Source organism: Manis pentadactyla, chromosome 9, assembly GCF_030020395.1.
Source record: "Manis pentadactyla isolate mManPen7 chromosome 9, mManPen7.hap1, whole genome shotgun sequence".
Classification (NCBI taxonomy): Eukaryota; Metazoa; Chordata; class Mammalia; order Pholidota; family Manidae; genus Manis; species Manis pentadactyla.
Window position 1 is genome coordinate 128,559,887 of NC_080027.1, and position 15,157 is coordinate 128,575,043.

The 15,157-nt window shown below is 34.5% G+C and overlaps 1 protein-coding gene across 14 annotated transcripts in view; it reads left to right on the top strand.

Annotated features, from left to right (window-relative positions):
* Window positions 1–15,157, top strand: part of DENND1B (DENN domain containing 1B) — a 279,446-nt gene that overhangs the window by 168,116 nt on the left and 96,173 nt on the right. For 11 of the 14 annotated variants that reach the window (XR_008999472.1, XR_008999473.1, XM_057508158.1 and 8 more), the window contains 3 exons: window positions 2,465–2,565; window positions 8,702–8,747; window positions 13,463–13,564. The exons of 2 other annotated variants lie outside the window; for them this stretch is intronic. Coding sequence is in view for 10 of the 12 variants with exons in the window: in XM_057508158.1 (XP_057364141.1) it covers window positions 2,465–2,565; window positions 8,702–8,747; window positions 13,463–13,564 (249 nt within the window). In the remaining 2 variants the exon portion in view is untranslated. The remainder of the gene's footprint in view (window positions 1–2,464; window positions 2,566–8,701; window positions 8,748–13,462; window positions 13,565–15,157) is intronic. One more of the 14 variants, XM_057508160.1, reaches the window with a different exon arrangement.

A 15,157-nucleotide genomic window follows, 5' to 3' on the forward strand; every position in this document is an offset into this window, starting at 1 on the left:
ACAAGAGTCTTAGTGGCAGAGATGTAACTTTGTCTATGATATACCTCATCCTTACTATCTAACCAGTATAACTTAAGACATTTCTAGTAAATTTATTTCTTCTTAATTGTACTTTTTATTTAAAAATTTACTATCTCCTTTACAAAGTGTATGCTGTAATAATATTTCCTCTGATTTCTCAACGTATAGTCATTGCATGCTGCTAGGTGGATATGCTTCTTTCTTCTCTGGAAGTCTCCGTGTGTCTCACAATTAGCAGAATGAGTATTTGCAAAAGCAGATTCCTTACAGTTCCGCCTAAATCTGGTACTTTTTCTATATAACTTTAAATAATTCATTCTAGTTGCTTAGTCCAGGGACTGTGGCTAGGGAGGGTAGTGTTTTTATCTCTGCCTGTCACCTATCCTGTCTATCCAGAAAGCTGCCAAGTCCTATAGCATTCCCTTCTTCCTGGTAGGACTTGGTGAGCAGTGATAACCCTCTGACAAGTGCTGGCTATTGAAGAAATTGTGTGACTCTGCTTATCATCACAGAAACCATCCTCTAAGAAACTAGCCAAACTCATCATATAATATTGCACCTTATTAGCAAATAATTCATAACTTCATTTAAAGATGGCCATTAGGGCATAGGAAAAGTGTCTGTATAGCATTTATAGAGTGCTCTGGACTCTGGGTGTACCCAGTAAAATAAGTCAGCCTTATTATAATTCCTCATTTTGAGAATGTATTTTTCCTCTCATTATATTGTTAATTATTTTCTCAACAATAAAAAAAGGAACACTTTTCTTTTTTTTAGAGGTCTTAAATGAGCTCTTTTAAAAATCATCTATGTGTGGATGGAGATAATTGAGTAAATTAGCTGCCTTTCAAAGCAGCTTTAATTACATAAAGTACTTTTAGCCCATTGGGTTACGCCGAAGGAATGGAAAGAGTTAATATAGCTTTAAAGATGCCTGGTTCACAGCCAGCGGGTATCTGAAAGGTCTTGGAGAATTTGACAAGAACTAGATCAACCCCATTTTCATTTCCCTCTAGTTCAAATATGTAAGATAAAAAAGTCTATGGTCTGTAATGTTAAATGGAAGTATTTGAATGCCTCCTAGTGGCTTTCATTAAGGAATTGTAAAAATGATGTTTATTAAAGGAATACTGTAGATAAACTATTAAATCTTTTAAATGCAAAGTAGTAAAACCCTTTAATGATAGCATCCTAAATGGAATCAAAATATATTGTTTGCCTTACGAAATTGATTAAAAATATAACTGGAAAAAAAAATTTGACAAAAATCAGATTATTTTATTTTATTTTTTTATTTAGTGATAGAGTGTCTAAAACATAGACAAATGTTACTATTAAATTTGAATTCTTTGTATACATTTTTCCTTTATATTAGATTACTATGTGCAAGCTTTAATTTCTTTATATAATAAAATAGAAATAATGGTTTATAGGAAGTGTGATTCATTCCCAAATGATGTTATTTTTCACTTCTGATTTTCCAGTTGAATAAAAGGATTTTTTTAATAACATTAAAATTTGGACCATAGCAAAACTTTAAAATGATGAATTTAATCATTGCTTTAAACCTTAATTAAAACTTGCAGAAATTTAATTGAGAATGTAAAGAAACTTGCATGGAAAGAATTCTGTTGAGGGTCAGTAGGAAGGAGAAAAAAGAAGTGATATCTCTTTGTTATGCATTAAAAAATACTTAACCGCTTGCCAAAACAAAACAATTAAAATGGCAATTACCTTTAAAATAGCATCCATGTATTTGCAGCTGTTGTGATATAAAACTAGGAAACAAAATGTTAATCTGAAATGAACAGTTTAAATATGAAATTATGATATACTTGGCTTCCTGCAGTACAGTTGTCAGGCTTGGGCAGTTTGCTGGTCAATAGTGACATTCTATGTGTCAGTGAACAGAGTCTCCTGATACCGTAACCCGCAGTTCACACGTTACCGCAGCTCCAACTGTCGAACGTTCAAGTCCCCTGGTATTCTCGCCGCTTCCAGACTCTCCTGACTGGCTCATGTTTCATTCTTTGGCAATTTGCCCTAATGATATCCCTCGGGGGCTTTCAGCCTCTCTCCCTTTCCATGTTTAATCGTGGTGTATGCATCTGAGTGAAGCACACATTGTGCAGCACAAATATATTTCCTTCAATTTCTTCTTCAGTTTTACTTTATTTATTGTCCCTGTTTTGGCCCCAAACACTGTATTTTCAGTTAATTATAATTGCCAACATAAGATGCCTGAGAAGTTGATTTTGCTGTTTATGTATTTTTCAGAGAGTCTTTTGAAACAGGACATTCTAATTGCAGAATTGGTGAAGATAGGTGACTTAGAGCATTAAAGAAATTGTTTTATGATTATCATTAATCCTCGAGAACTTGAGTGTGCCCTTCTGCTTGCAGGGACAGCCGCTACTTACTGTTGTCACCTTTATGATTTTAGTTAACTGCCTGTCTCCACGGATCAGCTGCGCTGCTCTATCCAATGTATTGGCAGCATATATACATCCCGGTGCTCCCCCCACACCTGCTGGACTACTGCTGGTAAGCTGACCCTCAGACGCCTCCAACTGCAGGCTTGTGATCAGAAAGAATCCATTAGTCTGTGGGTTAGGTAAGCCTGGGGTGTGTGTGTGTAAAATATCTAGGACGGAAATCTCTGAAATTTGACTTAGGGATTAGTAAGAGGCATTAAAAGGTGCTTTTTTAAAGGGCAGAGTGGTTCCTCCCAAAGGTAACAAAAGCGTATACTTGGCAAGGAGAGTTCTTTGGATTTTGTGTTTCTTCTGCAGTCATTTAGGTAATCAAATGCATAAATAGAAACAAATAAAATCTCAGTTGTAGTTACGAAAATGGTATGGAAGTGAGAGTATCGGAGAACTCGGCATCCCGGGTGTCAGAATTTGTCTGCAATCTGTCAGAAAGCAAACTGTCTCTGTAAGGGCACACTTTCCTTTATCCCTCTTCCCCCAGTAGCACAGTGAGCCCCAAATACCAGCAAAGGGGCTGCCTTTCATACAGCGACTCCCTGAGCTTCTGGTTTAAATCAAAGTCTCCGCCCTAAGTCACTCTGCAAAGCAGTGCTGGAAAGTGTTGGGAGTGGTTCTGAAAGGCCTCCTCCCAGTGACCTCACCCAGTCTGAAGGCCCCGATGCTTCTGCAGCTTCCCTGCTTTTTCCCCTGGAGGAGTCTGTGTGCTGCCAGGGAGGCTGGGTAAGGCCGAGACGCCCAGGCAGCAGCCTGAGGGCCCTCTCCGGGCTGCGGGGCACAGGGTCACTTCACTGCACAGGCAGTTCAGTGTGATGCTTGAGGAGTGCGTGAGATCTTTTTCCTCTAAACATGTGCATGCACATACACACAGAGGAGGTAATTTTTACCCTAACATGTTTGTTTATAGCACAACAAATGTTATTTCTTAAAAAACGCTCTTTTAGAATCAAAGTATTTATTTAACTTTATTTCATGAAAAGCAGATCTCTTAAAGTATTTGAAGATTAAGATGATTTGAGTTCATACATCGAGGTTTTTTCACTACGTTTCTATGACTAGCTCTCTTCGAAACAAGGGACTGTAATGGCTGCACATATACTTGGCCACCTGTTGTTTACGCCATCGTGCTGGGTGTCACCACAGCAAGGCAATAAGTTAGTATTTGTAATGCTGTGAAGTAGGTTTCCGGTGATCTCCCACTGCCATTCTGCCTTTGAGTACTGGAAAGGAGAACCAGGTTGGCAGGAGACTGTAGATACACAGGTTAATATTTTAAAGTGTCAAGCACGCAAATCTAAGGGTAAAGCTAGATCTAAAAATAGGCTGTTTTGGTATTCATTTTAGAGTTCTTTCTCTGACCGTCATACCTAGGAAATACTAGCATCCTTGAAGGCAGGAATTGCAATTTATTCACATTGACATATGCAATAGATCTCTGCACAAAGTGTTCAGTAATTAAAACTTATTTTAAATAATTTTTACAAAAGCATTTGCAAATATATGGAAATGATTTTTAAGAATATAAGAGAAGTTAGTGGTTTAGAAACTAACACTTCCAAATTATGAGATTCAGAATTATATTTTGTGATATGTAATGTTAGTGCCATTTAAATTTTTCTATTAAGATGTCCTGACCTCACAGGAGGTAGTATCCCTTTAGCTTCAATGCTCTGTAGTGGTCACATATTTAAGACATTCTAAAATACTGTTTAGGAATGACCCTGTGACGTAGGTGGTTCTGCCGATTCTTTGCCGAGATACCTTCCTCATATGTTCAGACTGCCATCAGGTCCTCCTATTGTTACTTCCACTGTAAGGGAGGAAGCTGGTTTTATATTTCAGTCCCTGGAATTTCTTACTGGCTTCTAACTTCTGAAATAGCCTCTAGGACAAGTTCTCCCTGCCTCCATGTGAGACATTTCCCTGTCCAGAGAGTGATAATCAAACAAGGAGTTATTTGAAATTTCTTGTACCTTCAGGTCACTGTGAAAAGCTCAGCTCCTATCATAGGATCTGGCAGTATATATATATTTTTCTAGAAATAGCTGACTGAGGCTTTAGTTCTCCTCCATTGTCAGAAAATTCTATGGACTAAACTACATCCTAAGGAAAGTGGTTCTCTTCCCTTTGCATCCTTGTGAATGATCCTAGAATCACACTGATCATATGCAAAAGGGAGACAAATATTAGAGATTATTCCTTCAATCTCCTGGTTTTTGAATAAAGAAACTTTTTTATTCCACTTCAAAAATAGCACCAGGAAGGTTTGATAGTGGTCGATGCATAATTGCCAAGTCTTCATGGTGACCGGAACTTTCTAAATCCTGAGGGAATCCTAGCTTCTGAGAGTGTTTTTGTTTTCACATCTGGCATCTCTGTTGTGGTGTGGGCCGTGGAGGGCCAGAATGCCACCTTGTGACCATGGATGAATATAGCACCTTGGTCTCCTGATGAAGCCTTGCTCATTTGTTCACCCGTTCATCCATTAACCCACCAGTTACACATCAGACATTTAGTGAGCGCCTGTTTCCCACCCCAAGAGTAGTAATGTGATGAGTAAGACTTAGTTTCTTCCCCCACAGGATCCACAGGTAGGAAGAAATTCATACATGTGCACACGTACGCACACATTGAATGTGCCCATACGTGCACACGCGTGCACACAGGGAGCACGAGAGTAGTACTGTGGTGCTCTGAGGTTTACATCGGAGGCACAGAGAGAAGCATGGATGGGACACATAAGAGGATGTGGCCCACACTGCCTGGTAGGATGGGAGGCTGCTGGCAGGATGACACCACCTGCATTCCCCCTTAATCTGTCATGTAGGGAGAAATGGGAGCTTCTACTTTATCGGTATAAAGTTTCAGTTACATAAGGTATTAAGTTCTAGAGATATTCGTACAACACTGTGCTCACCATTAACAACACTCTCCTGTAGACCGAAAAATTTGTTAAGAGGGCAGATCTCATGTTAGGTGCTTTTACTGAAAAGGTCAGAGAGAGAGAGAAAACCTCAGTGTGGCAAGTCTGGTCTTGCTGCACACTCTGAGCCTTTCTGCCTAGGAGGCAGTGGACTCCAGTATCATAGAATTACAGTCTTTCATTATTCGGTCAAGAATTGTTGAGTCACTTTTTATTTAGGCTATCTATCTTCTTTCCATGAAAGGAGATTTAGCTTCTAAGAGAATAGTTTAAAAAAAAACAGAATTATGTTGTCTGGACTACCATAAGTCAATAGTCTATCCCATGGGTGATCTCTAAGAAAACCTAAAAAAGAAGAGAGAAAGCTATTACATAGAAATTATTTTGAGAAAAGGTTAAATGCCATCCAAGAAAGATAGCCATATTAGAACCTTCCATACCCCGTCTTTGCAAAGTGACTTCACTGACAGAAGGATCTGGAACAGCTTTGCATATGGATGAGAAAACATCTCTGTTGCCAGGAATCTCTTCCTGACTTATTAATGCCATAATCTAATTAGGGGATTTCAGCTAGGTTGCAAAATTACTTTCCATGAGATTTGGCTGGTTTAATATTAGGATGTACACAATCCAGTTTTCATGAGAAAGAAATAACTATTCAATTAAATCTATATTCTACAAAACATCATAATTTTTTAAGGAAATTATGATCTAGATTAATAATGTTTGCAATTCCAACATCTGTATATCTTGAATTTTTTTAGAAATTAGTGAGGTAACATGTAGAGACACCTGGTGACCTCATATAAAAAGTTTCAAGTTACTTTATTATTCAGTTCTGCATTGGTTTAGAATTTTTATTCTAGTTTAACAATTTCTATAAAATTATTGTTTATATTTCAAGAGACTACTAGCTTTCATGAAGTTTTAAAAGCGTTATCATAGATGTATTTCAAGGGACCTCAATATGTTAGTTACTACTTTTGACTCCGATTTTTGAAATCGGGTCTATTTGGTGTTTCTCCACATCTATAAAGTGAGTGTGATAGTAATTATTTTAGGAAGGCTTAAATATCTTGATTAGCAGTCATTCTGTTAAATTAATGTGCTTTGATATTTGAGATATCATGGACTTTCTATATCACAAATCTTCCAGGCAGGATAACCTAACCTGAGATGAAGTTTGCACAGTAATTAATAATTTTATACTATTTTGGTTGTGGGGATGGCTTGACATACTTAAAATTTTGGGAGTTGCCTATCCTGTTTGTGAAAGTTACTGGGAGCCCAGAATGGTTAGTTACATATATTTCATGTCTTCTGCCGAGTCCCAGAAGTAGCTCTAGAGATGAGAACTCGGACTCAGGAAGTAACCGGCTTTTCCTTATCGAAGCAAAGGTGGAGCAGACCACCTTCATTCCTCCTGTTCCCTTTTGAAGGCAGAAGAGCTGTTAGGTCTTAAGGATATCCAGGCCTCTAAATAGTTCTCAGTGTCAGTCAAACGAAGTATCCAGAATGTGAGATCAAGTCCAGATGGTCTGCTGCATAAAAAATTATGAAAAAGGAGGGAACAGAGCAACAAAAAGCAAAGACAGCTGGAATCAAACTCTAATACAATAAGAAGTAACGAACAGGATAATGAGCAAAACAAGAACTTCTGTTATTTCTCATCAATTCTGGGTGCATAAGTTAGTGGTCAGCCATGTTCAGATAAATTTGGAACTGTTTGAGGTTACTTTGAAAACCGTGGTCCTGTCTGTCTATGTGCCTGTTTTATCTATTACTGGTTTTCAGTAGTAAAGTGGACATGTAGGAGTTTGGACAGTCTGTTTAATGACAGTGATATTTGGAAAAATACACAAATCCTTTGAAAAGAGATGATTATCTGTTTTTATTAAGAGAACATGTTTGCATTAAATATAATACAAAGATGTCTATGAATGTCAAATGTTTTATTTTTAAATAGCTATTTATTTGCATATCTTCTGTCACCTTTGTACATATCTGTCCACTCTCATGTTTCTTATTTTTAAATGATATTTTAATTTTGAAATATCAGGTTGAATAATTTCCTTCTTGTATTTCATGAGAAATATTTTTGAAACAACTACAAAGTGTGATTTTATATGCAGTTGACCCTTGAACAACATGAGGGTTAGGGATGCCAACTCCTCTCTGTGCACTTGAAATCCACGTATAACTTTTCACTCCCTAAAAATTTAATTACTAATAGCCTACTGTTGACAAGAAGCCTAATAACAAAAACAGTAGATTAACACATTATATGTGATGTGTATTATATACTGTATTTTTACACTAAGTAAGGTAGAGAAAAGAAACTTTTTTAAAGTTGGCACATCTCCAAAAAATTTGCCAATACATTTATCGAAAAAGAGCCACATAAAAGTGGACCCACACAGTTCAGATCCATGTTTGTTGAAGAGTTAACTGTATTGCAAAAATTACTTAACGTCTATATTCTCTGTTGGAGTAGATGATACACAAGGGAATATATTCTGTCTGTATTGGTTATTATTGTACCATAGCCTGGAGCTCAGGGCCTAGCACCTGGTAAATCCAGATACTGTGTTGAATTAATTAATTCAGTGTCATGCTTAAACTTATTGAATATTTTAAAGTTATTACAATTATTTTATTAATAAAAGTGAAAGTTTGATAAATATGAATGTGTAAAATTTAAGTAAGAGGCATGGTTCATGAGCAGAATAAGCAGTAGAGGAGGAACTTTGCTTTGCACCCAGTTCCCAAAAAGGGCCTGGCACATCGCAGGCTTCAGTAAATATTTGGTGACTGACTCAAAAACTTAAGGCTACATAGTAGGTGTGAACAGTGATGATATATTAGGAAAGTCATAGACATAAGAATCTGAACAAAAAATGGGGTGTAAAAGAAGTGTGAATAAATCTGACGATTATCTAGGGTATATTTGGCATGAAATATATGGAAAGGATTCAACTCAGACTACTGTGGCCATTCTTCAACAAATGATTTTTTGGATATTGCAAATCTTGTTTTAATTAGGTATGATTTTGTGAGTTTTATATAAATCAACCTTAATTTGAATATATTAATGGCCTATCAGATTAAATTTGAGCTTTATATATTGAATAATTTTAAATATCTATAATGTGCTATGTTATAACTGCACATTTAATAAATTTAATTTTTTAAGCATTATGAATTACTTAATATTGTTTAAGTTTTAATGAACTATATGAATATATATATATATATATTTTTAATTTAGTGCCCCAATGCCATACCTGATTGGAATACACTCCAGCCTTATAGAGGTGAGTATCTTCCACACATGAGATAGTGATAAACTGATATATAAAATAATGGTTAAAAGTTATATTTTAAAAGGGTATCCATTAAATTGCACAGAGCAGTGAATAATTTCATATTTAGAGTATATTTACATGATCATTTTCAAAAAGGTATGATTTAATTAACACAAAGTGACCATCTTCAATGGCATCAAACCCATGAAAATAGGTTCTATTTGGTCAAAGTCATATGGTAAGTTTTAAATCCTAAAAAGTTTAGTCCTTGATGAACCATCTTCTTTATGGTAATTGGGGTCATTTTGTATTTATTTCTTTTTTAACCTGTATTTTGAAAGTCACAACTTATATAATCATGAATCATAACGGGGAAATGTTTTTATTTTGCAAACTTCACTATGATCCAGTTTATCAGTGTGCTTTTTCAAGATATGGTTTTAATACACTAATCATGAAATTTTAAATTAGAACATAGCTTTTAAAAAATATTTAAATTTAAGTCCTATTAGGGATTTAAAATATAGTTAACTTTTTTATACTGTCATCACTTCATTCCAAAGTGACTTTTGCTACTTATCATCACAATAGTGAAAGACCCTGAACGTGAAACTTTGAACTTGAAATCAGTGAGATTTCCAGAGGACTTCTTACAAGAAGATTAACTTCTAAAAATAAAAAGCAAAAGACTTGGATCAAAACAATACCCTTGAGCCAGTTGCATGGCATTATTATGCCAGCTGACTTCAGTTTTATTCAAATAAATTTCTTTTTTGGCTGGTTGTGCATATTGTACTTTAACCCGATTTCCAATGAGCACCCACATGAGTTAGATTCAGCTTTCCCATTGTTGTTAGGTAATTGTTTAATTACCACTGCGTAGCCACCAGTCCTCACCTCACTGATCCAGGAGGAGCTGTTGTGTGACAGCTCCTGGGAACTGCGTCTGAGGGCCACGCTCCCCTAGGCGTCCTGAATTACGGAACGCTGTGTTTGCTCTGGTGCTGGTCATTTTTTTTCCTTTTTGCAAAAATGCTACGGCAACATTTTTTATTCATTTAACTATTCATAAAGAATATATTGTAATGAATTTCTCAGTAGGTTTAATTTGTTTTTAGTTTTGAAATCAGAGTTGGATAACATTATGACTCTATATTTGTTAGTTTTTAGGAAAGTTGTTCTTACGTGCCAAGGTACTTGCAGTGAGAGGTCAACCTGTATAAAGTCAAACATGAATGAATAGGTATTTAGTCTGTTACTAGATTGTGGAATATATGACTGGCATTTTGTTCATTAGTAGTTTGACTTTATAAAAGATCTAACCAGGGTTGGTTGGTATGGTTTCAAAAGAGTCATCAAATTTGACTGACATGAGTGCACATATCTCTCCTTATTTAATGCAGCTTATACAATATGGAATTTTTATGAAATATTTATTCATGCAGATGAAAAGTATTTAAAGTTGTTGATTATACCTGTTGGTGTTGTTTCATGCATAATGATTCTGTATCAACTTTTAAAACAATGATTCCACTTTTCCAAAGCATTGTAGAAAGAGGTACATGTTTTAAATTACTCAGTTACATGTATCCCATAATTATTGGACACAGAGAAAATCAGTACTGTTTTTCAGGAGCAAATTTAAGACTTACTTATTCCTTAAAGTACTGCCTTAGAGAAACAGTCCATTCTAACTTTAGTCTGGCTCTCGTTAAGTGAGATGTTCAGGGCCATGGTTAGATTGGCTGAAGTCGCTGCATCCTTTTTGCTCAGGACCGAACTGTGTTAACTGTATCACAGTCAGCCTCATTTGGTTCAGCAGTGGATGGGAGTGGAACAGGAACTTCAGGAATGTCTTTAAACCAGGTTGGGTACCATGTAGTAACTTTCTCCTTAATCTGTTACAAGATGATACATATGCTGTAATTCCATTCTTAGTATGTCATAATTAAGGAGATTTTTTTCACCAAAATTTCCATCTTTGTGCTTTTTAAGTTTTATGTAAATGGTACTATAATTAAAATGTGGATATATCTGTTTAAATATTTTATATGTGAGACTGAACTGATTGATTGTTTTTACATTTTGTTAGGTTACAATTACAACTAACTTTGTTAAGGAAAAATCAAATATTATTCTCTCTCTTGGTCAATACAGTTTCAATACACTTTGTCAGTTTTTCAAAGACTTCTACACATAATTGTTCAAAGACATGAAATTTATGGCTTTTAATTATTTTTATGTAATCACGAGTAAAAGATGGCTAGAAATCTCTTTTAATGTAAATTTGCTCCTAATATAAAGAATAAGGACATTTTATTCTCTCTGAAAACTAGACTTTGGGGATGAACTCAAAGCAGACTATGGCCTTTAAGTGATAAGAATAAATTAGCAGAGGCTACAAATGTGAGGATTACATTATTCATTTTAATGTAGAAAGGATTTTTATAAAGCGTTGACCCAGATTCATAAGATTCTGTGACTGCTGCCACCCTCTCATTTCCGAGCATCAGTGTGCATTGTGCACACTGTAGTCTCATGGCATGGAAGGGCTGTACCCAGAGGGTGTGACTTAACGACTTTGACACCTGAATGTTGTTCGTAGTAAGAGTTTCAGCCTATATCCTATTTTCTTCTTTGTGAAGAAAAAGGCAAATTCTCTTATCACATTTTCTTACTCTTTTCCCACCCAAGCAAGTTTATGAATTTTATGGGATATGAAAGTATGAGACAGAGAAATTTGTCTCATTTTACATGTCATAGGGCTTTCCACTCCTTTTTAGAAATAAAAATAGCTAAAGCTTGATTTGGAGGGAAAACATTGATAAAATACTGACATTTAAAGCAAATTTTTCAAAAAGAATTTCAATTACATACTACTTTTCCCTTTTTGTTTATGTAGAATCTTCTAACTTAGGGTCCCAGTGTATTGTTGAAATGAATAAATACATTCTCCATTCTTATTGAGTGGCCAATTAAAATAATTCTCAGCTAGTATCAGACTATTTTAAAATAAGAGCAACTTTGATAAAAGTATACATTCCATATTAATGCTAATTTCCTTTATTCAGAGTTTAGTGTTAATGTCGTCACAGACCATTTTAGGGTCACACAGTCATTATTCTAGGCTATTTAGATGAGCTTGTTTCATCCTTTAAAAGATAGATCATGTTTCTGGATTATCTTTATAGTTACTGTTGAAAGGACAGTTCAGAACTGAACATAGAAATAAAAATTAGTGCATACTTTAAGTATGCATACAAATGAATACTTCCACACAAATACGTTTAATGTGAAGATTTTTTGCTTATAGGTTATTTTTGTACTTCTAGCACAGTTAATTTATATATAACCACATATGTATGTAAGCCATTTTTACATGTATACACATGGAAAAGAAAGATGAGTTGTAAATATTTCGGCAATAGTATCACTATTATAAATTATTATCTGTTAATTTCTTTGAAATAGCCATCTTAGTCTTAACTTTAGAATAATGATAATACCCTTTACAAGACAGATTTTTAGAATCACATGTGCCCTTGATAATCCATATTACACATATTCATTATGGCTTTCTTAACACACAAAAAAAATCCCTACTAGAGAGGGAGAATTAGTACAATTAGCATTCTACTTAATTTGATTTGAGATTCTAAGTGGATCAGAGAAATTTCAGTCTTAAAACAAAAAAAAATTGTTTTGGTCAATTTAAAATTTAAGGTATTTAAATAATAATTTTCAAAAATGGTTATCATTCCAGAATGTCACTTTTAAAAATTGTATGCAGAAATTTATTTACTTATTACTAGTTGACCTGTACAGTTATGGAACTCTGAGTTGTCGGATGTGTTTCATGAAGGAGCACCATATTTATTAGCATTAAAGAACAATACTATTTGCTGTCATTAAGGTAGATTTGAAGTATATGACTTATTTAAGTATACATATTAGTTTAAATAGGAAGAATAAACCATAAATACTTCCTTTCTTTTAGGGTGAATTTTGATGAAATGCTCATCAACTATTGTTTGTCCACATATTGTGGTAATCTGACCATTCAGCTAAGCTCACATGAGTCAAACAGCCAGTCTCATAGGCCATTAAATTTGATCTTTCATGTTGAAATTCATGAGATAAGTGTTGCTAACAATAAGTTCCACATTACTGCCCTCTCTGTCATTTTTTCTTATTCAACTTTCAGTCCTCATTATCAACTCAAACCTAATTAATATGGAAATATAGAGAAAATATTTATTAATTTAAAACTTAGTTCACTACTGTAGTTATAATCATTGGTTTATGTTAGCCCTGCGATATGATTTATGCTAAAAACAGGTATGGTACTGGCTACAAGTTGCTGTATCATAGGATAGCAATTCAATTAATAAAATTGGAAGGATACAAGTTCAGTTTAATGAAGCTGTGCTTATTTTGTGAGGCTTTGTTGTAATGTCTCTTTGGTAGTTAAATTATATTCACTGTCTCCAAATGAATTCAGTATGTCTAGATGAACATTCTATTGTAAACATTTTTTACCCAATCTTTTTGAATGGTTATGGACAGTCTCATAAGGCAAAGTTTTTATATAATGTAAGATTTTCTTTTTTTCTTATACCAAAGCTAATGCATTAAGATAATTTTCTCTACATTTCTAAGCTCATTATAGTTTTGGAAGGAAAATAATACTAAGATGTTTATTTATAATTGTGTTTTTTAAACAGAGAGTGAAAAATAAATCATTGGAGGATGTGGTTATGTTAAATGTTGACACAAACACTTTAGAGTCACCATTTAATGACTTGAACAACCTACCAAGTGATGTGGTAAGTCTGAAGGGTATTTTGTGGTGAACATCTGTATGTTTTCTCCTGGACCCTTGAATCTCCAAAAGTTATTTTTCCACCTTTTTTTTATGTGAAATTAAAGGGTTGAGTTTGTGCCTGGGGTGTGAGAGGAATCAGTGTAGACTCTGTATTTAATATTTTTACCTTTTGGCAGTTGAGGGAATGTTGAATGGAGCATCAGTATTCCTCATTGTAAAAGTAGGATCATAATTAAAAAGCTAGATGCATTCATTAGGCAGAGTTTCTTTAAATACAAGTCTCTTCATCTCATCTGAATCGTTATATTACAAAGTAGGCATTTCTGTCTGCCTAGTGGCATGTCTTGCAAAAGAATGAGAGAGTTTTTGAAGGCAAGAAGAAGAAGGGGGCCAATTATCGGCTTTTGCTTCCCCACCACCTGCCAGCACTTTTCCTTTTAATTAATGATCTGATGGCACTGGTCAATATAATAAGAAATGCTTGTACAGTTGGGGTCAGAAAATTCTGGCTTTGATCTCCCTCAACTTTCTGAAACATTTATTTGTTTTCTCTAAATTATTTCAGTTTTATTTTAATCTCTTCTGTCCTGCTGAGGACTGTTTGTCATTCGCTTTGGCAGAACGAAGACTGCTTACTTAGAATTCTATTTGTAAATTAAACTGCAAACCCAGTTTGTCATAAAAAGACATCTGATCCTTTTGAAATGACGAAAACTGTCTTTGTCTGTAAAGGCTGATAAATTAAGTGCCAGTTCTCTTCTGGTCTTTGATCTTCCAGAAGGTTTGTGTGTATGTGTGCATGTGTGTCTGCAGCTTATAATAGGATATATTCTATACTTCATGTTAAATAGTCTACAGAATTGCATATTTTGGCCTTGTATTCATTCAAACAGGGCAAGAAAACAAACTAGTACTGTTGCTGTCGATATTTTAATAACTACTTAAAAATACTTCTATGACATAGTTCTAAGATAAAATAATTCCCCTTTTAAAAAATAGTTTTTTTCAAGGATATTAAAATTTGATAATAAAATAACCTCAAGAATATATTTTTCTGTAATCTTAGAAGTGCTTTGAAATCTTTATTGGGGAGTTTAAAAAACGAATTTAAAAAGCCAAAGCAATTCTACTAGGCTTGATTGTTTTTGTGGATAGTGTTGGGAAAATATGATTTTAAAGTCAAAATCAGATTATTAATTCCCATTAATAACCTAAGTACTTGCTGATCTTGAAGCAAATTAATTGAACTACTTTTATCTTACTGTAGTAAAATTGATGCTATGTATGAACAAATCCAAATCCAGGCCAGTGAAGAATAAATGATGCTTTTTTGGCTCATTACAACTGGGTTGCCTCGTTATAAAAATTTTGCAGAAGTTGCTAGTTGTTCATTAGAAATCCATCAAAGTATTCTTCGTTGGATAGAGAAATAATTATGAAAATAAAGTCCCAACTTGTAAGAATGTTTTCCTTATATGCACATACATCCTACTGTTAATGCCCTAAGGAGAAAGGATTGTTTATTTTAAAAAAAAAAAGGAAGAGAGAAAAAAGGAGAAAAAAAATCAGCTTTTTTAGTGTCATATTAAAATTT